The 27,364-nt window shown below is 38.4% G+C and overlaps 1 protein-coding gene across 1 annotated transcript; it reads left to right on the forward strand.

Moving 5' to 3' along the window:
- On the forward strand, positions 1 to 23,158 carry LOC139729754 (conserved oligomeric Golgi complex subunit 4-like). The gene is made up of 18 exons (XM_071640687.1): positions 1 to 102; positions 5,953 to 6,035; positions 6,564 to 6,678; positions 8,709 to 8,759; positions 9,264 to 9,390; positions 9,724 to 9,917; positions 10,431 to 10,587; positions 11,436 to 11,604; positions 12,546 to 12,642; positions 12,845 to 13,006; positions 13,758 to 13,843; positions 16,177 to 16,393; positions 17,478 to 17,651; positions 17,810 to 17,986; positions 18,757 to 18,858; positions 20,572 to 20,700; positions 22,130 to 22,221; positions 23,091 to 23,158. The coding sequence occupies exons 1-18, from the start codon at positions 1 to 3 to the stop codon at positions 23,131 to 23,133; spliced, it is 2,277 nt and encodes a 758-aa protein (XP_071496788.1). The 3' UTR covers positions 23,134 to 23,158.
- The last annotated feature ends 4,206 nt before the right edge of the window (positions 23,159 to 27,364 follow it).

Genomic DNA, 27,364 nt, shown 5'->3' on the forward strand with positions numbered 1-27,364 from the left:
ATGGCAGCCGCCACGTCTCCGAATGAGCTGATGGCTGGTGTAGAAAACCTCACTGAAATCACTGAAATTCAGAGTGCCTTGTCTAAACTTTCTAAAGAGGAGGTATGTATACCTATGCGCCTTTGGCGACATGTGTCAAACAGCTTTCCTGGTCTTGCTTCGTCGTACCGCTGCGACTTTTACTTGAACGAACCGAGCAGTCCGAATGTTGACGATGCGATGCGAAGCGCGAATGACATCAACGTTAGCTATGTAGCCTACACACTGCACTGCTGCCCTTCTTCCAGCGCCAGCAGAACGGCCCGCGGCCCGTTTCCGTTCGTTCGTTTGTCTCCACTACATAGTTCAGTACTTATTACTGTATGTACAGGCATATTCAGATCTTCTAGTATTTAGTACCGGACACACACATTTTAATTTTTGCGTACTAATGACATTCTGTACGCGCAAACTTCGTAGATTAGCCTCACAGAATTTTGTGTGGACCGAAATCGCAAAAAACGCGACATAAAGTCATAGAAATGTATAAACACGAAGAAATGCACCTCATTTTACCTCAAAACAGTCACATTTAGTTGAGTGATCCGCACCTCGTCATTACCAACAATAATACTTTATATTTATGCATGTTTGAATCACATTTCGTGACTGAAATTCTAATTCTATGAAATCCCACTCACATATGGGCAATTCCACGGTAACTGACGTTACGCGTAAGGATTTTCATGAAATTGTTTACGTTGTAGTTTTGTGAATGAAAGCACCTGGGGCTTGTAATTAGCATTGATGAATGAGTTCATGAGAATGAAGAAATGGGTAGAAAATTTTTCCTCGAACTGCATTTCTTATCAAGCAAGTGAAAATGTGTCGGTAACTGACGTTACGGAAAAAGGACATGGGAATTTATGGTGTAGATTTAAATGGAAATATCTCATGTCCCTGACTTCTAACCTTTATGTGTTTAATATGGTAATATACTTAGGTTCTTAGGAACAGGTGTGCAAAATAATGTGCACTGTAGATATTTCCTTTTAGCACCATGCCAATTTCAGTGAAGGCATGACGGTAACTGACGTTAGGCTTACATTTGCCATAGGGTTTACACATGCAAAATCATGATTAGGAATACCCGGTAGTTTTGTGATATTTTATAATTCTGACCTTTCAGAGTGATTTGTTTGATATGGAATCATACCTTGGTTCATCGATTACAAATACACAAATGAAATGAAACATTAGTCCATTTTCTTTGTGTTCTATGAAAACTTAAAGGTAATATGTCAGTGACTGACGTTACACATACTTTAGCAGTTTGCTACGGGTTTACAGAGAACTAATTTGTTTGAAAGGTTAATTATACTGCTGCAGTTTACCAGTAACAATCCCAGGCATTTACAAAGCAACAAATTAAAACAAAGTCTAAAGACACAAATGGGGTGGGGCCCTTAGGGGACACGTTCCCCCCCCCCCCCCCATGCCCTAGCACAGTTGAGCAAAAATAATGTAAATACTCCAGAGGATATGTCTTGACATTTGTCTTAAGATTGAATGCTAATATTCAACAGTTAAGATTACACAGATCCATTTTAGATTCAGCAGTTCCAAGTATAAATATTGACATAACTAAAGTTTGTTTGTTTGTTTGTTTTTAAGAAAGTTTCTATCTAGAGTGCCCCACCCATAATGCCCTGTAGTACTACACAAAACACATATATTTTTGTGTGTTTAGAATATATATCTTTCAGGTCATGGCAAAAAAACGTACAAATATCAACTCATAAATAAGCATATATATGTATGAAATCTACTGTGATATATTTCTTCTTCTTTTCTTTATTTTATTCCTCCCTCAAGGCATTGTTAGAGCCACAAATAAAGATTTGATCTCCATCATCGATTGATTTAAATGAGTAGTGTTACACATTTAATTTTTTTTCTGTGAAGAAGAAACATTATGCTTTTTAGGTCAAAAGGGCATTATTGGTTTACTCCTGGCTTGAAGTACGATAATTGTTTTACTTTTCCTTTTCACTGGTATATCAAGGCTTGCAAATACATCCCAGATACCAAGAAATAGGGCTTTTCAACGAAAGAATTCTAAGATCAATATAAACAAATCTTCCCGTTCATAATTATCATGTATTACAAAATGTCCCTGCATGAATGAATTAAAGTGATCAACAAATCTGAACAGTTTCTTTTACCCTAGAATCACCTCTCACTTTGAGCAACATCAGTGTTCAGTTTGAAACAGTTATGACAGTACATGCCTTATGTACCATAATACATGGTGTGCCATATTAAAACTAAATCAGACGTTTAAGTTCAAGCGAAGAAATATATCTGTTTGTGCATTTGCCTTGAGGTAGAAACTTCACTAAGCTTCCAGAAAAAAAGAAAAATGCTAGCAAAAGCAGTCATTAGTAAAGATTATAAAACTGTTGGTATACAGCTGTACACAAGCTTTTTAATAGAATAAAGTGGTTACCATGCAACCACATCATTGATTAGGCCTGAAAACTTTGGTAGCTGTATCATCCCATAGGACTGTGAATGTACTCTCCACATAGTAATTTGAGTGCATATATTGCATGTGGTAAACCTAAACTTCCAGATGATTTAACCTTAAACTTGTGCTGAACCGAAAATCAAAATCTTAAACCAAGAAAAAAATGATAATAATAATAAATAAATAAATAAATAAATTTAAAAAACAAAATAAGATGAACAAAAACAAATGTATCCATGGACATACCATGGTGATGAAATCATTCCCTATCAAAGGGATTGTTGCTCTTTGTTGATAACCTTTGACCTGTCAGATGTATTTAAATGGCCTGAAGTCAAAAAATTTGCCTCAGTTATAATTGCTGTCACGGTAACTGACATTACATACTGGTATACGGGCATGTATGATGTTTCGGTAACTGACGTTCCACATTTTGAAGTATTCATTTTGACTCTCCAGTATGCCAAGTGTCCTTATTTCTGGTATTCAAAGGAAGGCGTATGGGCATACATTAGAAATCCCAAGTTACATCATACAGAGCGTACTCACTTTCTTTGATGAATGAAGTTCAAAATTCCTTGTTTTTGGTAACTGACGTTACATCCATCATTGTCAAACTAATTAAAAGTTTTTCTCAACGTCTAGCAACCAGCTTTTTTTCTATCATGTGGTAAAAGACATCCCTGGTATTAAACTGCATACATACACGTTGTATAAAAGATTGTTGTTTAGAGTATTAGTAAAGTGGATATACAGAGAGTAAGTTATGTGACAATACACTCTTTCTTACTATTAAGTTATGGGTATATTTTGGCAGCCATATTGAAAATCAAAATGGCCGCTTTTATTGAAAAACATCTTAAAACTTCAACTCAAGTATTGTCTGAAAATGTATGGTGTTTGAAACAAATATCATTTTGAATTTTTGGCATCTGTGTCCTATATACCGTGGAATTGCCCATATGCTGAAGATTCCAATAGGCTAACTGCGTCCAGCCCGTACAAGGAGCGTCCCGGGGTTACCAATAGGCCTACTACAAGTACAATATTATTAGAACCAAAAGTTCACTGATCGATATCGGAAATTTGTAGCTAGATTTATCGTCCTCAGGTTTAAACGTGAACGATGCGGAATAGTTGTGCGCTACGGAAGGGGCCCGCAAGTAGCGCAACTCGTCACCCGCGCGCCGCGCATTTAATGCAGCTCCCATAGACAAAGCATGTAAAATAGAAGTCGATTTCTCACAAGGACTTATTGCGTAAACTGTTCGGAATGTTCAAGACAGACATTTTACCGTAGAATACGAAATTTGAGCCTCATTTGCCGATTTTTCTTTGTCATCCGCTCGGTGAGAATGTGTACGGTGATTTGTGGGATGAATTGTGATTCTGGTGCCAGGACTAGGTGCAAAAGACGTCGATTATTTCATTGCGAAAATCGTGTTCGGTAATAGCCTAATACAATGCGATTTTGCACCGCGCAAAGAGACAACTTTTTTAAGAGGGGTATGTTTGAAGCATAATTTCTAAAAACTGGAGCGAACAATTGACATAAGTTGGCAGAATTCGTAATTTCCAGGACTCTGAGTCTGTGAATAAGTGGTGTTATTTTTAGCCGAAATTTCATCCTCTGAGTATTCAAATTCAAAGCCACGAAAAAAAAGCGTCCGGTGATACGATCTACTCTCCTACTCCTACTATGTCCTAGTATACTATGATGATTTTGTTTGTCTCCACTCTCACTATGATAATTTACAATTAGATCATAAGCCCATATGCCCCAGGCCAAAGGACAACCCAAGATTGTTAGAGGGTTCTAATTATTCGTTACCGATCCAAACCATCATCATGATATCGGCGTCATCGCTTCTTCTTCCTCCGAGCTAAGACAGAAAGATCCGTTTGTCCGGAGGAGTCTTTTATTTTATTTCATATTTATCATTATTATCAAATTTTTTTTGACGTTCTCGCTCTCCTCCGAGGGGATCCATGAAGCCAGACGCAGTCTCCGTGGAACATACATATCCTCATCGACCAGATACAGACCGATCTTTCGCTCAATGATTAAGTCTAGTAGACTGTAGCAAATTGAAAGGATTTTTATTTCGGCTGTTTTTAAAGTTTGTCTAGAAACCCCTAGATCTGAGATATGATCTAGCTAGACTCTCTAAACAGTTATGTGGTTATCTAGGCCTCACAATTAAATTTAGATTTTAATCATTTAATTCATTGTATTTAGCCCACCTAGCCTAAATTTATGCATGTAATTAGGCCTTCCTAGTACTAGAGTAGTGTGTTGCTAGGGTAGGATCTAGATTAGTATCGCCACCCACACCAAGGTTCAACCTCCCGTGCCAAGGTTCAACACATAGAATCAAAGCATAGAATCTTAACTGCACCAGCCAGCACCAGCGACCCCATGGCCCCAACACGTATAGTTGGACCTTCTCATCGACCTTTTTTTATTAAATACCTTGTATCATAGAAAATATCTCTCAGTTTCAAGTTAACTTCATTCCACTCGAGGCAGAAAATACCGGAGGTTCATATCCCGGTTTAGATTGTTGACTCGTGCTGTACGGGCGGAATTGTCGGCAACAAACACAAGTGACATTTTTTACTAAACACTGGCACAAGCTCATCATTCTAATTGACCGCCCATTTCCCCATTGAAAAGCATGTAAATCCAGTGAATGGGCAAATACGTGTTAACATTAATTACGTGTATTACTCGTCTAGTGACTACACCTCACTAAATCACTACACCTCACATTCAACTGGACCCCATGGAAGACCAGCTTAACGTAGCTGAATATTGGCTATCCAGCCATCTTGGTAGATGGAAAATGAACAAAAAAACAAACAAATGAGGAATTTTGTTAATCTCTTTTTCCTCCTGTTTCCTCATGTAATTTACCTGTGACTATCCCTCTAATTTCTCTTAATTTGTATTCATGTTTGAATGTTCAAGCGTATTGTGGCCTGTCCCATGTGTACTTTTGATTTTATGCGCAAGGGTGGTTGATCTAAAAATAGGTGGTTGATGAGAAGTAGACTTACTAGATCTATACATGTTTTTTACTGCTTACAGTGTGTTTGGGTCAATAGAACCTTAGCCCCACCAGATGCCGTGCGAAGTATGCGTCTTCCATACACACTACAACTGTATAGTTAATAGAATCTAGGTTTTCTACACTTAGCAGGCAGTCAAATTATGGGCGGCTTGCATTAGGCCTACACCTGAATTTTAGTTTACCTCTAGTAAATTGTTTAATAGATTAAACTGTTAATATGCTAGTTTGCCAGTGTATAAATTTACAGCCACATACATGGTTCTTTCCATTGTTCAAGTTGCTAAATACATCCACTCGCACCTTGCACATCTAAAGTGAGGTATACAACATGCTCCTTTCTTTCTCTCTCTCTCTCTCTCTTTGTTCCAGCAACTTGTGACTGATGAGATCTCAGTTTTGCTTGACCATCATGGACACCTGGAATCCAAGATGAATTCTCTGCACAGGATGGGGTAAATTGCCCAAGATTTGTCATGCAGCAATTTCTTTGGATAAACTCTGATTTAGAAATTCATCTTCCATCTTTTGAATGAAAGATTTGTTCAGCCAATTAAAAAGCAAGTGCCATGGAAAAGAAAATACACCAGTTATATTTATACTTCAAAAATGTGTGATTCCTGTATAGTAAGATGCATAATATATTACATTATGCAACTAAAGCCTGTGAAACCCTGTGAAAGTCTTCTTTCATCATCCCATCGCCATTGCTACTGTGTTAGACAGGTAGTCATATGATAACAAGGCTGTGACATATTTGACTCTTCAGCAAGAAATTCTATCATGTTTACAGAGTTAATAGACACTGAAGTGACAAAATAATGGTATCGTTTTTTTATGTTTCTTGACAGATTGTTAGCATAAACTACTGGGAACCTAGTCAAAGCCAATGTGAAACCTTATTTGATGCCCTGCTAAGCAAGACTTGAATCTTTTCATCTTTTTATCTTCTTATTTTAATTTTTGCTTGTAAATCAAACTAGACCAAACTTGCAGCTGGTCCTGACTGATGCTAAACAACTCAGTGGCATGATTGGGTTCACATCCGAGTTGGCAGAAAATGTCAGCAGCAAGGTTCGACAGCTAGATCTTGCTAAGGTAAAAAAAATGGAAAATACAGTGCTTAGCAAAGATATGAAACCAGAATCGTGTCACTGTGATAGACTACTCCACTAGGTATGTCCTCTCGCTAAATGACTGATCTATCTTTCTAAGCATCCTTACTTTGTAATGATAAATGTAACTTACTCTGAAATGTCAACAATGAATATATTTCTTTCTTTCATTCCTATCCCTTTACTATTTTTTCACCTTTAACCCTATTCTAACTGGGCTATTTGAGACCAAGTTTTTACTGGGGGGGTCAATTTGACCCCCCCTTCAGATCTCGGCCACCGATCGCGCGATCGCCGCGAAATTTTGCCTGAAGATAAAGCTGGATGTCAACTACAAGTTTACATGGTCATACAATAGAAAAATGTTTCCTTTCTATTTTTAATAAATTAATTATGCAAGTTTGTGCATGAAATCATATTTTCACCTATAACTCCATTAAAAAGACTGAAGTATTGGTAAATTTTTGTGTCAGAATTCCTCAAGACATATCAAACAATTTTCATGTAAAAAAATAGCACAATCAAAATCAATTTCTTATGTTTTTTATTGTTTTGTTAATTTCTTATGTATTTTATTGTTTTTTCGACCTTTTGTTTTCTATTGTTTTTTTGCCAAAATTTTTTGTAGGCACTTTTTCAGGCTTATCTATACTAGAATTGATTAATTTCAATGGTTAAAAATTGAAATAATCTAATATGTATCAATTTAACCAAAAAACACAATTTGCATTCAATTTGAACACAATATCATGAATTTGAGCTGTTTTCGGGTTGACATGTATATAAATAACATTACGTAACTTCAGAACGGTGTAACCGGACGTCGCAAATTTGATCTCAAAATTTGCAGAAGACTTCAATGAAAAAAGTTGTGAAACTATGTGGCAAAATCTTTGCGCGTTGCCGAATCGTGGCGCGAAACGTCGAGGTAAATTGGTAAATTTTTGTGTCAGAATTCCTCAAGACATATCAAACAATTGTCATGTAAAAAAATAGCACAATCAAAATCAATTTCTTATGTTTTTTATTGTTTTGTTAATTTCTTATGTATTTTATTGTTTTTTCGACCTTTTGTTTTCTATTGTTTTAAATTGACCCTCCCTGGTGCTATAACATTACTTGTGTGTGTGCAGGGAATGATTTTCCTGGTTAAGTATAGCAATTTGTTATGCACTTCAGTGAGACTGCTGTATACAAAATGTCATTTGTCTACCAGTTTCAATACATAGAATTGTACACGAGTTTGTTCAAAATGTATGTACATCAACTAAAATTGCTATTCAATATTAAGAAGGGTAATTAGTCCCTGGTGTGTGTATGTCCTTTTTTTAGCTTACCCGAGCCGAAAGGCTCAACTGCGCTTTTGCAGTTGTTCACTGTCCAGCGTCTGTCTTGTTCCTGTAAACTGATGGCTGGAGAGTGACCATGTTGGCAGGAATCATCAATTGGCGGAGGGGATAATAGATTTTACAAAAGGTGGTTGTGTCTTTTGGACCAAAGGGGCCTGTAGGATGGACCAAAGAAAATTAGAAGGGTCTTGCACAGGGGGCCTGTAGCAATCCCTGAACCTCAAGATTTTTTCAATAGTTTGCCTCGGGTGTATTGCTCTGATGATGAAAAGTGAAGTGTGACGTTCAGGTCAGCACATCTGTGGGTCTCTTTTTTTTTTCCATTAAGCACTCTACCAATGTAGCATCCTTCACCTACTTTGTCTGTTAGAGGAATTTAAACTCTCTATGAATTAAGGCCTACTATCTGAAAATGACAATACAACTGATCTTTAGCATAGTATTGAGCCAACACATATTGTCATATGAACTGCTGTCATCAAAGTTGGACACTCTTGTTATCATCTGTAGTATTATCATAATTTGTAGTGTTAATAGAATCATCATTATTATCACTTCATTTGATATCATCAGATGGTGTTGTAGTGGTGATGGTGGTAGTGATAAATGCATAAATTTTGTACAGCAAAGAATTAATACTATGCCTTTTTTGTTTATTCTGTAGAGTCGTGTTCAAAGTGCAATCCAGAGGGTAAATGACATACTTGATTTAAAGGTAAGATCATGTCAAACTGAGCATAACAGAGAATTTCAGTATCTTACTGTACATCCAATATAGAAATCTTTAATATCAACCTGCATTTTTTTTTCATTAACGCATGGAAGCAATAAGCACAAATTGCTGCTGAATTTACACATATTATTCCTTGGGAAGAAGAAGATAAAAACAGTCATTGATTTCAATTTCTATTAACTTTCAAGTTAGCTGGAAGTTGCAACAGAAAAAAAAAATCAAAAGGTATTATTACTGAATGTCCCTGGTAACCATTAAAACATGTTGTGATAAAATATCTAAACTTTCAAGAGTCACTCATGTCATAGATATCTGTCAGTGATACATTTGCTTATACATTTTGTACCTTGGTACCTTTACTTTGTCAATTATGTGTCATTGGTGGGAGTTGGAAGCGTCTCAAGGTTCTTGCATTTTAACACAATCAACCGTGTGTTCAGGGAGAATGTGTTTTATTTTTCCTCTTACTCTCTCTCCTTAACACAGTTTTGTACTGATGGAGTCCAGACAGCCCTTCAGTCTGAGGACTATGAAAAAGCCGCTGGTCACATCCACAGATACCTAACACTGGATGAAAAGGTTCTGAAGCAGGTCATCTCTGATGCCAGGGAAGGTAGGAGAAAGAGAAATAGCAAATTGCATCTTCACATGTAGTTTTTGTGTTGTATTACTTGGATGCACTGCATTTTGTTCTTAAAAGTTTGAAGGAGAGAAGTGCCAAGATAGGTGGATTATGCTAGGTGCTGTACTAAAGTTCATTTCTACACCACAGCATCATGGGATACACTTTTGTTTTATGGTAATGAATATTTCCACTGTAAATGGTGGAACTCTGCTATGCCTTTGTATATGATAAGTTTTTGTTATCAAAATACAAAAAATGCAGTCACTGCGAGTGCCAGTCATGCCTTGCCCATTTCACTTTTTCGTAATATGCTGGATGCAGGTAGCAGCATTGACGCCTCCCTCAAGGTACTGCATGAGGCTGAACAGAACCTGAAGGGCTTGGTGAGGGAAAAACTGGACCAGGCCATCAAGTCCTCAGACCGACCCTCCGTGGAGCGCTTCTTCAAGATCTTCCCCTTGCTGAACCTTCACGAGGAGGGGCTGGCCAAGTTCTCCACATACCTACAGGCTCAGGTGAGGACTGAAATCATGACAAGAGGAACCTGTGGTTGTGGCTAGATCTAGTGGACAGTGCACAGTGGTTTCCATTGATAGCTTCATAGTTTAAGCCATAGTATGGTACATGTATGGTACATAATCCACAGTAATCATATGTTGTGAAGGGCTCTGAACACCACGGGATGGTGAAAAAGTGGTATACACAAAAAGAGACAGATTTCATTATTACTTCTCTTGTTATCATAATCATCAGACATTAGGAGCAGTAGTAGTAGTAGTAGTAGTAGTAGTAGTAGTAGTAGTAAAGTAGAAATAGTTGTTCGAGGTAGTGATAGTGGTCGTCGATTTATAGACAGGAAGTCAATACCATTTTTAAAAAAAATTTTTATGCACCAAACTCTAAATAGTGAAAGTTTGTGTCAAGCCCTATATTATGAATGAAATGACAAGGCACTACTCACTGATCATAAGAGGGAGAAAGGTATCTATGTTCAGAGTTTGAGATTTCATGCTACCCTTTCCTTGCAGATTGTCAGCAACGCTAAAGAGCATCTGGCAATAGCATCGAGCGTCGAAAGTACAGACAGGAGAGCAGGAGTCTTGTATGCAGACGCACTGACGAGTCTGTTTGAGGATGTTGGGAAGATTATTGAGGTCCATCAGCCTCTAGTTGAAACATACTATGGTGAGAGGAGTTCCATGTTTTGATCAGATCCCAGATTTGAATTTTAGGATTATATGCTATTTCTGCTACACAGTATTTCAGTCTAACTTTGGTTGGAATGATTATTTTCTGACAGCACTTCATATATTTTGTGAAAAGCAAGTATGAAATACTAGTATCCTGCAGTCCAAATAGTGTGATAGCATGAAAATCTTTACATTTCACTGAACCTTTCCAGTCTCACGATCTCTACATAGTAGGACCATTAGCATAGTGGACATTGTGTGTATGAAGCGACTTTGACAACTAGAGTAAGTGATGGCAATGTACATCATGCCTGGTATTATGAAATTTTTATTTCATTTTTCAGATGCTGCGAAAAAAACAACAACAACTTTTGCCTGAGACAGCAAACCATAAGAGACATTTTATAAAAGTCAGTATTATACAACAAACTTCATGGCCTGTCAATCAAACAAACAAGCAGCTCCCTGTATGAATGCAAAACTATGTCCATATTCATGACCTTGTGGCTAGAGATGTTCAAGAGGAGTGAAAATTGGTTTTGTCAAACTCATCTCTTCAAATTTGTTGCCAAGATCATGCTATTCAAACATCAAGCTTACACCTAGAATCAAGCAAAACTAAGGTGATTGCAAAACAGGTGTAAACTACAATCTAATAAACCTGATTACAGAGGCATGACCCTTTGCTGTGAGATGAAAAAGTAATGACAATAATGGGAATAGCGTGAGAAGGCATCAGACTTATTTCTTAACTTGTTTGAAAATAAATCATTTGCGATGTACGAACCCTGTGGGGCATGTTATTACTGAAGATTCACCTGATGTTAAATCATGTCCCTGTAGGACCAGGGAGGCTGTTCACCATGATTGAATATCTGCAGAAGGAATGTGACAGACAGGCCCAGAAGGTGATCAACACGTTTGTGGAACAGCGCGACTTTGACAGGAAGGCACAACAGGTCCAGCAGAGCCTCAGCAGGTCGGCTTACAAGTCATCAGCAGTTCACGACAAGTAAGGCCTTGATGGCAGGGACGGAGAGAGAGAGATTGGAGGCTGAGGGTGTATGTGTGTGAATATATAGGATATCCTAGGGCAGCAATAGGCTCTTAACAATGTTCAGTTTGCTCATTGCATTGAGATGTCAAGATTTTTCTGCCGTAGGTATAGAGCGATGCAGCAAAATTTGTTGCATTTGACAAAAATGGTAGCTCCTCAGTTAACCTGTTGAAGACTAGTCCCCGGTATACTCGGGCAGGTGTCAATGGGGAATGTGTGTTATTATAGCAAAATGTTTTTGTCCTCAATGGGTCAAATGTAAGTGACTGACACTAGCAAAATGTTTTTGTCCTCAATGGGTCAAATGTAAGTGACTGACACTTAGTAGAACAGAATGGGTATGAAACCAAGTTCATTGCTTCCAAAAATTACTGTTTTCTTTCAAAGCTGGGTTACTACTACATTTTTTTTTGGGGGGGGGGGCATAAAAAGAGAAACTGAATCACCGTAAATCGTGTCAAGCTGTCAATGCATTTACATTTCCTGAGAAAATAATTGCCTTTAAGATGGACATGGAAAGTTTTTCAGAAAACTTTTTATGTTATTGCAGGCATAGGAATGGTGTTATACCAGTATGCTGATGTTTTTTTTTCTTCTAATGTTTGCACTTGGTCGAGTAAGATGAATTTGAAGTGTTTTTTTAGTTCCACAGAATCTGCAGTATCAAAACATAAGATAGTATTACTTATATAACAAGAAAACAATTTGCATGCTGTTATTATTGCACTTGTTTCTTCTCTAGCAAAGTGCAAGATGTTCACACCACAAAAAGTCCACTTTTATAGTATAATTCATGATGCCACTCACTTGCAATAATCATTATTTTCTTGAAGTAATGATCAATGTGAATGTGTGTCAAAGACGTTTCATGGCACTGTTTGCTCTGCTGCCAATAGGCTGGACCCAAGGGATCTAGATGTGTTACTGGCAGAGTGCACCCTTCTGAATGCGAGGACAGAGCTCTACCTGAGGTTCATTAGGAGGCGTGTTACGGTGAGCTGATGTACCTTCCTTCAGATTGTTATAAGGCTAAACCATTAACTAAGTGGTACCCAAAGGCAGCTCTATCATATGTAAATGCTAAGTCATCTTGGCACAGCAGGCCCATAAGGGTTAATGGGCTGGATTGTATTGTCCAAGTTATACTTTTCTTCAGATTGGTAAGAGCCATCTCTCACTGCTACTTGCTTCCTAGAGTGACATTGAGGTGTCCAACGAAGAGGGACCAGCCAAGGAGGAGAGTCTGTCGCATCTGGAGCGGCAGCTGAGAGAGTGCGCCCTCAGCAGGAGGATGCAGGAGATCATTGGAAACTACATCGTGATGGAGGAGTACTTCATGAGGGAGACTGTCATGAAGGTTGCCCGAATCTTGTGTTTGTCTTTCTTTGTCGTGAATTCAGTTTCCTTTACAAAATATTTGTAACATTCACCAAATATCATTCTTATTTGTAGATACGAGTGGATTATAGTCACTCAGAATTGTATACCTTAAGCAAGAAAATGATTTTTTTTTTTCATTCTAGAAATTTGTCAAAGGTAGTTAATAACTACTGTGCTTGGCTCCATTCACCTAAAGTAAACAAACCTTAAAGCAACACATTACCCAAAGTGTTGTGAGGGGGAGTGAAAAGAGCATGATTTACAGATTGTCTAGTTTTAATATATTATCACAACATTTATTTTCCGTATTCAACAGGTGCCAAGTTTGTTTGTATATTTACATGCCATCGTTGTTGTCTTTTATTTGAGGATATCCATAACCACGAAATAAAGGCTGTAGTTATCATATACGAGTGTAGGAGGGTTGTATTGCATGTCTATGTAATGTGATTCATAATGCAGCTTGCACCAGTAATTGAGCTGGGATAGAATATGAGTAATATAAAATATATGAGTACTAACAGTTTACTTAGGTAAAACATACATAGCATAGAAACATTTGACTCTTGTATCACTAGCATCCTATGAGAGCAAACTTTTTTTTTTTTTTTGGGGGGGGGGGGGGGAAGGAAACACCATGTAAGTCACCATGTAGTATTGATTTATTCTTAAATGTTTTTATGATCAATATATAATAATCAATCGCTGCTTTCTTTCTTCTTGCAAAGGCCGTCAACATGGACAGCATAGAGCCAGGGACACACACATCAAGTATGGTGGATGATATCTTCTTCATTCTCAAGAAGTGTACCAGGTATTCCTGAGAGAAGTGTGTAACATAAAAATGAATTATTACAGGCTGGCATGTTGAGATGTGTTTAATGACCAATACTCTGCCGATGATTTTACTTGTTATACAGGAGCCCATGCGCTCTGTACTGTTTAAGTGGTATGTTTGTTAGTTTGAAATCAACCACTCTTCTGTCTTTCAAGCCCCATATTGTTCCATAAGTTTTCTCTTAAGTCCCATGTATTGTTTTTACAGTAAACTTTTGAAGCATTAGCCTGCTTAGGCCAGTAAGCTGTAAGAACATATGAAATATGCCAGTAGGTTACTTATAAAACCAATATACTTTATTATCATATCATTTAAGTGTTACGTAGTATGTTAATAGTTCAAAAATATAAGTCAGGGAAAACTGCACTTGGTTTTTACTGTGAGTTTGAGAGTATGATGCAGATCCCTCAGAGATCGTGAATAGTGATTCTTTCTCTCTCTGAAGTATTCATCTTTAAAATCTACTTGCTTTGTCAGTTTGGGTTGGAGGATTTTGATATTCTTCCAGATTGTTGGCATCAATAGAATATAAATTCACCTAGGTTTTGGAGGATGCATTGTTGTTTATCATTTTATGTAGGAAACTGTGGAGCATACTTGGATACTTCTATATACTTTAAACAGGTATGAAAGAAAATTTACCAAAAAAAAAAAAATTGTTATTTGTTTTTTATTAGCTCACCTGAGCCAAAGGCTCAAGTGAGCTATTGCGATCGCCCTTCGTCCGGCGTCCGTCGTGCGTCGTGCGTCGTGCGTCGTCCGTCGTCCGTCGTCCGTCGTGCGTCGTCCGTCGTGCGTCGTGCGTAAACTTTTTACATTTTCATCTTCTTCTTGAAAACCCCAAGACCGATTTTCATCAAACTTGGCAGGTAGCATCCCTAGGGGGTTAGGAACTCAATTTGTTAAAATGGGCACCATGCCCCACCCAGGGGGCCCCCAGGGGGGCCCAAACCCCCCAAAATTAAGGAATCTGTAAAAATCTTCTTCTCTAGAACCAGAAGTGATAGAGCTAAGTTAATAATATGAGTTAGTACATTGATGACTGTAGTTTCAAGTTTGTTCATGGCAGAATCAGGGGTGCCCCCCTTGGGACCCAGGGGAGGGGGGTGGGGAAGGGTTCTAATGGGGCCTAAATTGTACATTTTCATCTTCTTCTTGAGAACTCCATGACCCATTTTCACCAAACTTGGCAGGTAGCATCCCTAGGGGGTTAGGAACTCCATTTGTTAAAATGGGCACCATGACCCACCCAGGGGGCCCCCAGGGGGCCCAAACCCCCCAAAATTAAGGAATCCGCAAAAATCTTCTTCTCTAGAACCAGAAGTGATAGAGCTAGGTTAATACTATGAGTTAGCACATTGATGACTGTAGTTTCAAGTTTGTTCATGGCAGAATCAGGGGTGCCCCCCTTTGGACCCGGGGGGGGGGGGGGGGGGGGGGGGGGGGGGGGGGGGGGGTGGGGGTGAGGAGGGGTCCTAATGGGGCCTAAATTGTACATTTTTATCTTCTTCTTGAGAACCCCATGACCCATTTTCACCAAACTTGGCAGGTAGCATCCCTAGGGGGTTAGGATCTCAATTTCTTAAAATGGGCACCATGCCCCGCCCAGGGGGCCCCCAGGGGGCCCAAACCCCCCAAATGAAGGAATCTTTAAAAATCTTCTCTAGAATCAGAAGTTATAGAGCTGAGATAATACTATGAGTGAGTACAGTAATGACTGTAGTTTCAAGTTTGTTCATAGGAGATCCAGGGGTGCCCCTCTTGGGGGTGGGGGGGGGGGTGGTTGGAAGGGTCCAAATGGAGGCCTGAATTGTACATTTTCATCTTCTTCCTGAAAACCTCATGATGGATTTTTGTCAAACTTGGCAGGTAGCATCCCTAGGTGGTCAGGATCTCAATTTATCAAACTGGGCACCATGCCCCACCCAGAGGGCCCCAGGGGGCCCCAATTCCCCCAAATTAAGGAATCTTGAAAAAATTGGGCCCTTATTGTACATTTTCATCTTCCACTTGAGAATGCCTCGTCAAATTTTGGTAGAGCTGTGAATAATTTAGATTAGTGACTGCGTGAAAGGTGAACTTGCGATACTCAGGTGAGCGCTAGACCCGCGGGTCTCTTGTTTGTTTTATAATGCAGGAAAATGTGGCATTTCCTCACCTTTCTCTAATAACTTCATTCTCACGCTAAAATAACAAACACAGCTCATGCTGAGATACCCTAAATGCATTGGATGGTAAAATATGACGAAAACCTTCCTTCCTTCCTTGAAAAGATATCCACCACCTTTCTTTCTCTCTCCTATTACCAGGAGGGCCATGTCAAGTGGCAGTGTGGACTGTGCATGTGCCATGCTGAACCACACCAGCACTCTCCTTGGAAGTGACTATCGTGATGTATTGTACGGCAAGTTAAGGGCGGGCTTCCCATCGGGTTCCTTCGATGTGGCCCAGGCCTACAGCATGCTGCAGCAAGGAAGATTTCCAACATCATCATCAGACACCAATGCGGCTAAACTAGAATTCCTTGTAAGTTCATTAAGTACTGTGATATTTAAACCCTGTAAAAAAGGAAGTCACTTCAAGCAATGAGATATTTTGAATGAAGTCAGTGAAGTTAAAGGACAAGTCCACCTTCATATACATGTGGATTGATTGAATGCAACAATATTATTAGAACACATCAGTGAAAGTGTGGGGAAAATCAGACGATCCATTCAAAAGTTATGAATTTTTAAAGTATCTGCACAGTCACTGCTGGATGAGAAGACTACTACAGTGTATGATGTCATGTGCATGCAACGACATAAAGAAAATTAAAAGAGAATTTCACAAAACTTCACTTTTTGAATAAAGTATGCATTTCTTCAACTTGTTACTGACATATGTCAAGGGTAATATTATTCCCCCTGCCTTCTGAAAGAGAAAAGTTAAGTGTTCTTTTGTTATGCTAGAAAAGTGAAAATATGTTGAATTTTCTTTATTCTTTCTTTATATCATTGTACGCATTGTGACATCACAAGCTATAGTAGACTTCTCATCCAGCCTTGAGTGAGCAGAAACTTCAAAAATGCATTAAGTTTGAACAGATTGTCCGATTTTCCTCAAACTCTCACAGATGTGTTCTACTAATATTGCTGCATTCATTCAGCCCACATGTTTATGAAGGTGAACTTGTCCTTTAAAGCATCCAATCAAGAAGAATGGAGCCGAGGAAATGATGTGCTGTCTATTTTCTTCCTAAAGCTACTGTCATTCTTTTGTGGACGAACAAAAGCTGATTTGTTATGTTTTTTTTTATACGCAGCTGGACAATAACCTGGTATAATGATCTGAAGACACTGAATGTGGCATTATGTATTTTCAATGGTCCTTCCACATGTTCGCAGAAAAAAACATGCAAAGGGTGCAACAAACTATTGTGTGAAATTGTGCTTGCAAGGAGAAGGGATAGTACAAAATTGACCACATAGACAAGTTTACAGTGTATACTCAGTAAGAGAGAGTGAGAGGAAGAGAAATGGAATATACGTAATATTAATGCTAATCAAAACTTGGACATATTAAGGTCAGTGTGCTTTGATGTGAAACATATTGTGTCTTTGTTACCCAGACCACCTTGAACAATGTGGAAGTGAGTATAGAGTACACACTGACATTGAGGAAGAGCCTTACAGAGGACTGTCACAGTCTGGTCAGTCAGAGTGGGGAGATGAACAGAGACAAGCTGGACATGTGCTTGACCGAACTCACCACCCACACAAACAAGTTCAAAGATGTGTTGGAAGTAAGTGATCATGATTTCTCTTGGTTCCCATAGCCAAAGTAGAAATGTTTAACAACAAATAAATCAAAGTAACTTTGACTGTCAAACAATCAAGAGTACGGTCAACAGACATTGCTAAACTGATTTATTGGGATTTGATCTCATTGTTTGTGTTGCAGTATGGCCTTGGCCAGCTGAATGCCAGTGCCATCAAGCCACGGATCAAACCAATGGTGGACATGTTCCTATCTACAAGTCACAACATCACTGAGGATGAGTTCTCCGTCTATGAGGCCAATGACCCCTTTGTCCAAGAGTTCATCATGAATCTTGAGCTGCTCCTCAAAGAATTCAAAGTAATGTGCATTAAACCTTTTCAGCTCTACCAGTTTATCACAAACCTGTGATAAAGAAATGTCTATGATATATAGTATTAAGAGTGTATCACATCCGATTGTTTGATAGCCTTTAAAAACTTACATTGTCTGATCACAGTTCCAAAAAGTTAGAAAAATGATCAAACTTAATTTCTTGCTTTCAGCCATTCTTGAAGTTGATGGAGAATCAGCCAACATGTTATTTTCAGAATCAAGGCAAAGTTTCTCACTTCCTTTGTGCATAATTACTCATATAATCTTTGAAAATGTCCATGGTAGTAGAACTTTCAGGGTGGGTGGTTTCATGGTACATTATGGATTCTTTATTGGATGAGAGTGTGGTCTTTAGAGTGCATGTCTCTGATTGGCTAAAATGGTCACAGTATGGATGGATGATCATGGTTGATTGCACAGACATCCGCACTGTCTGTGAGGGGCTTCACATTTGGCTAAATAAAGGTACAGAACAGGTCCTTAACAGGTCGTCAGCGGCAATTGTGTAGGGGCTCTCGGTCTTATCCACTGTTGTGTGGGGACTAATAGGTGTTGACTAGCCACAGTTGTGTTGGGGCTGGAGGTGTTGACTAGCCACCATTTTGTCCGGGCTAATGTAAGTTATAGAAATAAGCATTTCCTTCATAAACATGAGATATGATATAAGGCTGAAGTACTTCAGAAATCTGTGTAGGTGTTGTATTTGTCACTTCTTGTTCTTTTTTCTTTTTTTTTTAAATCCCACCATTTGCCAGGATTTGCTGACTTCCAGTAACTATGATGCCATCGTAAGCCTCCTGACCAATGAAGTCACAGTTCAGCTAGAGAAAGCCGTCCTCAAGTCTGTCTTCAACAGGGTAAGAAGGGAAGAACAAACTATCACACCTTATTATTTGACAAATGAGTCAAGTTGTCAGGGCTGTCAGAGTAAGGATCACTTTTTCCTCCTGCATCCTCCTGTGCAAAGAATGTAGCTGGTACACTTTCATTGCCATAAACCCAATAAAAATGGCTTGGGAACACAGCACAGTTAAAAAAACAAAACAAACAAAACAAAACAAACAAAACAAAACAAAACAAACAAAATCCTGTAAAACAGGTCATCACTCTGTATGTGGATTTGATTGGCTGTGATGCTGTTGTCACATGTAGATCGTAGCTCTATGAAGCATCAGAATGGAAACATTTTGTATCTGTAATCACTATCCAATACTCCAAGGTATGCTGAGTGCTGCAGCTCACTCTTGTGCAAATCATAGGCATTTTCATGTAGCATAATGTCAGAACCCACAACTTGAGTTTGGTTGAGGAAAACCCTAAATATGTAGTTCATTGGTTCACATGATTTGTAACCAGGGAAAGGTTATATGGATTTACAAATTGTATGTTACGAAAATAGTAAATGTACAGTGAAACCCCGTTATAACGAGTTCGGTTATAACGAGGTAATGCTTATAACGAGGTGATCGCATCGGTCCCGTTTTCCTTTGCGTGTAAAAATATGGCAGAACGAATCGGTTATAACGAGTTCGGTTATAACGAGATTCCGGTTATAACGAGGACAATTTTGGTGCATCATGATAAAGAAAAACATTAGCAATTTGATCGAATATAACGAGGTTCCATTTCTTGACTTGCCGCTTTCAATGATCACGCGACAAACGAAACATTGGAAACCGAATTCACGCTATCCACGTCTCCTTCCCGTTTTGCAGAGTACAGTTCCATGTTTTCTTCTAACCCACGCGATAAGACACAGGAATACCTTCCGATGTTCTTACCAAGTTATTTGATATAATCATTTGATTTTCTTTTTTGCGAGATACGTGTGCATGATAGAACGTCAGACCACAACGCAACGAGAGAGAAAAAAAAATAACGCATTCAAAAACTTTCCATGTAGCGACACTCGTGGCCAAAAATGGACAATTGGAATGCAAGTGTAACTCATTATATCCTTTCCATTTTTAGTTCTGACTAACACTTGTTTTGCTGGTTAGTAAATATGAGTGTGTATGATTAAAGCGGAAATGATTAATGAAATCATCGCGATCCCTCCGAGTGACAGTAGCGTAAAAATAGTTTAACAATAAATGTTAATCTACTTGATTCGGTGTTCAGAAAAAGAAACAAATTTTTTTCGTCTGTTTTGTATCAATTCACAAATAATTTCCCTTTATTCTCTCAATAATAATGATCCATAATTGTGTAAAAACAATGCAAAGGATGTTCTTAAGTTTGATTGATGGGTATGTGTGGTCGTCCTTATGTTTTTCTATGTTTTTTTATGCGTACGGTTATGACGAGGTACCGGTTACAACAAGGTAATGTCGCCGGTCCCGTGGATCTCATTATAACGGGGTTCACTGTACAGGAATTGTTCTGCCATACGTGAGTTGTAGAATTCTGCACTGTCACGATGATGTTCTTGTGAATACCGAAACATTACTTGTTCACAGCTAGGTACTTGTGGTGTCATACACTGCGTAAGGATAACAACACATGATGTATCACTGTGCATGTGACTTCTTAATACTGCACTTTCTGATTTGTGGTTCCCATTCCAACAGCTTGGAGGTTTACAGTTTGACAAGGAGCTGCGTTCCCTTGTTGGCTACCTCACATCAGTCACTCAGTGGACAATACGCGACAAGTTTGCCCGCCTTACACAGATGGCCACCATACTCAATCTAGATCGAGTGAGTTTTCCAAGTGGTGGGGCAACTGTTTTAGTCACCTGCTTGCCACTGTATCCAAAAAAAAAAAAAAAAAGTCTTCCAGCACAAACTTCTTCATTGGGGTCTTAAGGGAATTCAGCCAAGTATTGCCACCTTTCATTGCAAATACCTGCATGACAGCCATTTCTTTTGTCTGTGGTGTGTTAGTATACAAATAATGCACATTACATAGGACATTAGTAAGAATTATCTCCCAGATAATAACAATGTTTTGGACTGTTCCAAAGTTACAGAGGATGGACAGTTTTACTATTGCCCAACCAAGTAGTGTGCATTATATGCTATACAAAATAATGAGATGATTTTACTTCAGCAGCAGCCATTCTCGCCTGATTCCCAGGCAACACTGGTTTCAAGCTAACCAAAAGTACAGTCAAGAACAATTTACAATGCACTTATACTGCACAGTCAGTGCAGTTCAGCACGGATAAGCTATTGCTAATACCCGTGATTAGTATACTAATGCTCAATGAAAAATAAATGTAGGCAAGATTAAAGATTGGTCATGTGATAGCTCTCAGCTGATGATTTGATTAGGACTCATATTGCCATTTTATAGTTGTATATGTGACCGTGCACCTCAAAACGAACATAAAGTCGCACACACTGATTTTGCGTGAGGACTGAAAATAAGTGAAATGGGTAAACCCAGCCGAACTTGACTTTTTTATATTTTCAGAAAGAGCGGGTCTTCTCTTACATTATGCTAAAATTTGGTATCATAAAATGGGCAGGAAAGTGTTTTTTTTTAGCAGTTTATCTCGAACATTTTTGGTAGAATAGTGTGATTAGGTGTGTCTTTAGAATCTCTTTTTCATTTCTGAAAAACCTTGTCCACACTCTTCACTTTCAACTCTGATAACTTTTGAAAGGATAGTGCTACTGCTTTGAAAGTTGGCATTGATTATTGACAGAATGTGTTAATGAGGCATGCTTAATTTTAGTTTAATCTGATAATTCCTTCATTGTTGTTACTCTGGAGGTTTACTTCCTGTTTTTTGTCCCATTCATCGCACAGCCAGCATGGTTTGGTAAAGATTAAGCGCTTGAATGGACACTGTACTTCAGAGCCTCTTTTCTCAGTTCACACTTTTCCTGAGTTTGGGCTTTCTTTCCAATATTTAGATGGGTTAGGAGAGTCCATTTGATATGAGTTATACATCATTTTAAAGCTTAAAGTCTGTTCTTTCAGAATATGGTCTTAACTAAAAATTCATGTCTGGCGACTTTTTGTTTGTTTTGAGGTGCAGGGTCACATATATAGGGAGGTTATGGGGAGATGGGAGAGAATGCACTTGATTTTTAAGCTGAGTCAATTCTTTGCATATTATCTATACTATTTTAGTTACAGAAATATCATCGCTTTCTGATCATTTGTTCCTTCATCCAGGTAACAGAAATCCTAGACTACTGGGGGTCCAACTCGGGACCTTTGACTTGGAGGTTGACTCCGGCAGAAGTCAGGCAGGTGCTTTCATTAAGGTGAGCAAATATTACTATCATACAAAGTAATTTTTTTTAAAAGTATGTGTTTAAACCTGTGATAGGATCTGGCAAGGAATGAAACAATGAAAGTTGTCCTTGTGTGCACTCTTGATTGCTTCAAAGTGTGGGAAGATGGCTGTTTTCCCATCAGCTTGCCTTGTATCAAACTTTCTCTGTAAGTACCTTGTAGTGCTAATGATCTTTAACCATCTCGGGCTGACCCTCTCAACATGCCGTTGGCATTGTTTCTAATTAAGTTGCCATGGTAATGACAGATATCAGTTTGTTGAAAATGTGTGAGTAATCTACAATTTGCCTTAAATGTGGTAACCATCTGTATTGCTAAACCGTGCATGATAACTCCATGCAATTCATCTGTGGACACCCGTGTACACCAAAATAGCACTTGGCAAATTATAGATTATACTATCTCCTTAGTGAGGAATAACAAGTAGGAGCAATCCTTAAATGTGTGTTAATTTTTCTGTTAGGCCTGTGGCATTTCAGCTCACTTCACCCTGAAATATGAGAAGCCATGTAATTAGAAAAATCTGGATGCTCTAATTTATCATTCTTTAATTCTTGCTTTAATGCAATTTTGTAGTCTTAATGGATTTGTATCACAAGGCAGTTTAATTCATGCATAATCTGACTCATATGCTTTTTGCTATAATTTCAAAGCAATTTTCCATCTCAATGTTGATTTTAGAGTGAGTAATTGTGCGGGAAATAAAAATGCATATGAGTTTTCCAGTTTAATCTACCGGTATAGTAGAAAATTTCAATTTCTCAATAACTCTAAAATAATATAAGATATGAAACTAAGCAGTTGATTTATGTGATTTTCTCTTATTTCTTCTTTTCAGATTGGATTTCCGATCAGAAGACATCAAGAGGTTAAAGCTTTAGTCTGCAGTGCTGGTCTTCCTCGTAATTATATCCCACCCTCACAGAGTGTGTAAGGATGTTTGTAGAAATCACTCTGAGATCAGGTAGGAAGGCAGTCGGTCGATCCATTGCAAAAGTCTGTGGATAAACTACCCCCTTCCTGGTTTTTCAACAAATAACCTAAAATTTGGCACATGTGACTACTATTATGGGTAAAATGTGCAAGACACCTTTGTTGTCGGTGTCAATTAATTCATTGCCAGGGTAATGGCAAATTTTCATTAAAATCATACCAAACTGTTGCAGCTCAAGTATTCCCAGTTTGAAGACAGTCCAGGTAAAAGTCAGCATATGTTATCAATGTAATGTGTAGTTGTGCAAGACACCTTTTTTTTTTTGTGAGTGGCGAGAAATGTGTTGCCATGGCAACAGCATTTTTGAAGGAATGAAAGAAGTTTGTGGATCAAACTAGTCTCAGTTGATGAGCATTTGAGTTGGAATTTTGGACATGCGATGACTATCATCCAAGACTCGTGTTGCCATTTCAGCAGCATTTTTATTCAAATCATGACAAACTGTGGTGCATCAAACTGGTCTCTAAGTTATTGAGCAATGAGTTGAAATTTGGTACATGTGTAATATGATGATGTGTAGTTACATGTACTGTATGTCACAGAATTTCTCAGTCTTTAGCAATGGTTAACATGGCAAAAGCATTTTCAATCTTCAGCAGTCTATCAGTACAGAAGAGTTCTGCTTGGGTCTTAATCAGCGTCAGTGATATTTCAAGACCTAATTATTGTTATTTTCATTATTTTAGCATACGTTCGAACACTGGTAGAAATAGGTTTATAGTCCTTACCTTTATCTTTGAAAGATAGATGAATTCAAACACACTGAATTGTGCGACAGGGCAATGAGGATAAAATCCTTGCCTGGGGGCACGACTGCTGCAGCCTGGGTACTTGACCCAGGGACCTTGTAATTGATAGTCTGAGGTAAATTCTTCTCCACTGTGTAAGTAATTCAGAAGAAACTTGGCATATGGTGATTGTGATATGAAGTTGTGCGAGACATTCTTCAAGGGTCGCTGAAAGTATGCTGTGTTAGTTACTCTTATCATTCTAGGCAGTGTACCAGTGTAGAAGCATAAGGCGGGGGTTTTAGTCACCTTCAGTGATATTTCTAGTTGACTGCAGAGGTTTTCATATCAATTTCTTGAATTCAGGGAAAGCCCTGAAGGAGATCTTCAGGCTTGATTCTCTCAGTAGCATACAATTTTCCAGGCATACAGGTCATTGAATCTAGTATGTGTAGCCTTTTCCTGTTGAATCACTTCATACTGCCTGCTGTACTTATGTAGCAGAGCTGCCAACATTCCTACTTCTGAATCAGGGAGGTTACAATGGGCACTCAGGGAGGCACCAGTGAGTTGTCTGCATTCCTATGGCCAAATTGATTTCCAAATTAGGGACACATTTCTGTCGTCAGAAAATGAGGAAATACTTGTGCTTTTAGAGAGCCTCCTGCTACAACTTTGGAATAGTGATTAATCTTGGACTTCAATCCAGATGAAGTGCTGTTTGCATCTATAACCATGTATTGTTAATGTCACCTGAGGAACCATGAATCATCTATTCAGCCCAAATTGACTGCTGAGTTGGTGCCATCACTAATGTTGCTGACCTTGGAAATGGGGTGAGACTTTCTACAGTATGAGTAACATTTGAAGCCTTTGTGTGTGTTGCTTGGCCAAAGGGTATGGTTGAAAGTATGGGCCACCTATCTAAAATATTTAGTTTGATTGACATTGATGATTTTGTCACTGTGCCCAAGTTCGTTACAAAATGAGTTTTATTTGCACCTGTCAGATGTATTTTGTATACATTATCACTACATGAATCAGGAAGGTCGTCTGAAACTATGATGGCTTTATCCAGCTTTGACACCAATCTGTTTTGCAAGATGATACAATCCTGTTCTGTTTTATTTTTTGCTTCTTTTCTTTCCTTTTATTGGTGTGCTAACATCTCATGTGTTGACACATTTAGAGTTTCAGACAAGGCAACAAATATTTTGTGTAACCTTTGTTTTGGGACTCCTTGCTGTAGAATTGAAAATAGTTGGTATTTTGCTTGTTGGTCATTACTTAAGTAATTTTGGATGTTTGAGTTGGGATTAACTTGACATGAAGACTTTGTCTCAAGTTTGTGATGGCTGACACAGGCAATGGTTAACCTTTGAACCTTGACCTGACTTCCAGTTTGTTCAATATTTATCTATGCCTGTAAGGTTAATTGTATCAATAATATGTGTGACATGAGAAGGTTCACCATGTTGGCATTGAGACTGCTGCAAGTGTGATGGTATGAGCTCTCTTTTCAAAGCCAGGTGAGAATTAGATACAGGATGGTTGGAAGAGACTACTAGCATGTGTAAACATCATGATTCCTCAACAGTTAATTTAAAACACCTGGATCTTGCTTCATTTGAGGTCAAGGGTCCAAAGGTTTAGGTTATATTGTTTCAAAAATATGTCTATAAAATTAGATACTCAAGTTGTAGTGAAAGAAATCAAATCATGTACAGTGATGTGACAGAAAAGAAAGGAAAAAATAGTGACATGAGGCTGCTTGCAGGTGGAGAGGTCAAAGATCAAAGATTAAATTGATGCATTTGATGGAACTTTGTAACATAGTAACCAGGTTATGAGTGTGGAACACAGAATTGGAAGGACCTAGAAAGTACCTCCACATATCAAGACATGCAGTGTCGTGTCCGAGTATTCCAGTGTGTATGAGGCCAAAGAGTCAAAACAATAAAAAGGGGGGGGGGGGGGGTTCAAGTGAAGTAAATTGAAGAAGAGAGCTCCTGCCTCTGAGGCACACATTCTTAGATATGTATTTAATGAATTATGTATAGCTTGTAAGCAATATCATTCTGTATATTTGTGTAAATATACTAAATAAAATTTCATAGAGATGCTGATCAAAGAAAGGTTTGTGTTTATTTCTTAGTTTGCTACAATGTGAAGAAGGTGTGCTTTTTGGAACAGTCTTTTAACCCTATTATTTTGTGTCAGAATTCCTCAAGACACATTAAACAATTTTCTTGTAAAAAAATAGCACAATCAAAATCAATTTTTTTTTTATTGTTTTGTTATTTTCTTATGTATTTTCCTGTTTTTTTGACCTTTTGTTTTCTATTGTTTTTTCCCAAAATTTGTTGCAGGCACTCTTTCAAGCTCATCTACACTAGAATTTATTAATTTCAATGATTTAAAGTTGAAATAATGTAATTTATGTCAATTTAACAAAAAAAAAACACAATTTGCATTGGATTTGCACACGATATTATGAATTTGAGCCGTTTTCGGGTTGACATGCATATGCAAAACATTACGTAACATCAGAACGGTGTACCGGGATGTCGCAAATTTGGTCTCAAAATATGTGGGAGACTTCATTGAAAAAAGTCATGAAACGATGCGGCAAAATCTTCGCGCGTTGTGGAATCGTGGCACGAAACATCGAGGGGGGGGGGTCATTTTGACCCCCCCCCCTCCCCCCCAGTTAGAATAGGGTTAAATCAATTCACAGCTGTATCATATCCTGACAGTCACCTTTGAGTAAAATCAGTTGTGTTCTTGTAACCACAAGTAACATGATGGTGTTCAGTGGATTTCGACCAGCGGCAATAAGTATGCTTGCATACATACATACCAAGTACTATATACGTACATACCTACTTACACACAGACACAGACACAGACACATACATACATTCTTGTAAGATGCTTCAACCGGGGATATGATAGTTTGCTCCAGGTAACTGGGCATATTCCATTAGTACTCTGTTTCTGAAAAAAAAAAAAAAAAAAATTTCCCCCCACTGAACCACTTTAAATTGAATACCATATAAAATGATACATGTACTTAAAGTCGATTTAGTAAGTAGAATATCAGGCTTCATGTCGTGTATTGATGCATGCACAACAATCAAGGATACATGTAAATCATTTAAGATTTCCCAATTTTAATAGTGTGAAAACTATTTGCCTACATACAGGTCCGAAATATGCTGAATGGGCAGGTGCATTATATACCCAATGGTACCCCCAGAGCCTTAGAGGGTACTTTTTGTCCCCGCCGAACGAGTTCGAGCAGGGGACTATGAAACGGGCTCCGTACGTGTGTGTGTCTGTGTGTCTGTGTGTCCGTCTGTCCGTGTGTGCGTCCGTGTGTAATCAAAA

This window comes from Diadema antillarum, unplaced genomic scaffold (genome assembly GCF_040938485.1).
Source record: "Diadema antillarum isolate AM-2024a unplaced genomic scaffold, OU_Dant_1.0 seq00000263_RagTag, whole genome shotgun sequence".
Classification (NCBI taxonomy): Eukaryota; Metazoa; Echinodermata; class Echinoidea; order Diadematoida; family Diadematidae; genus Diadema; species Diadema antillarum.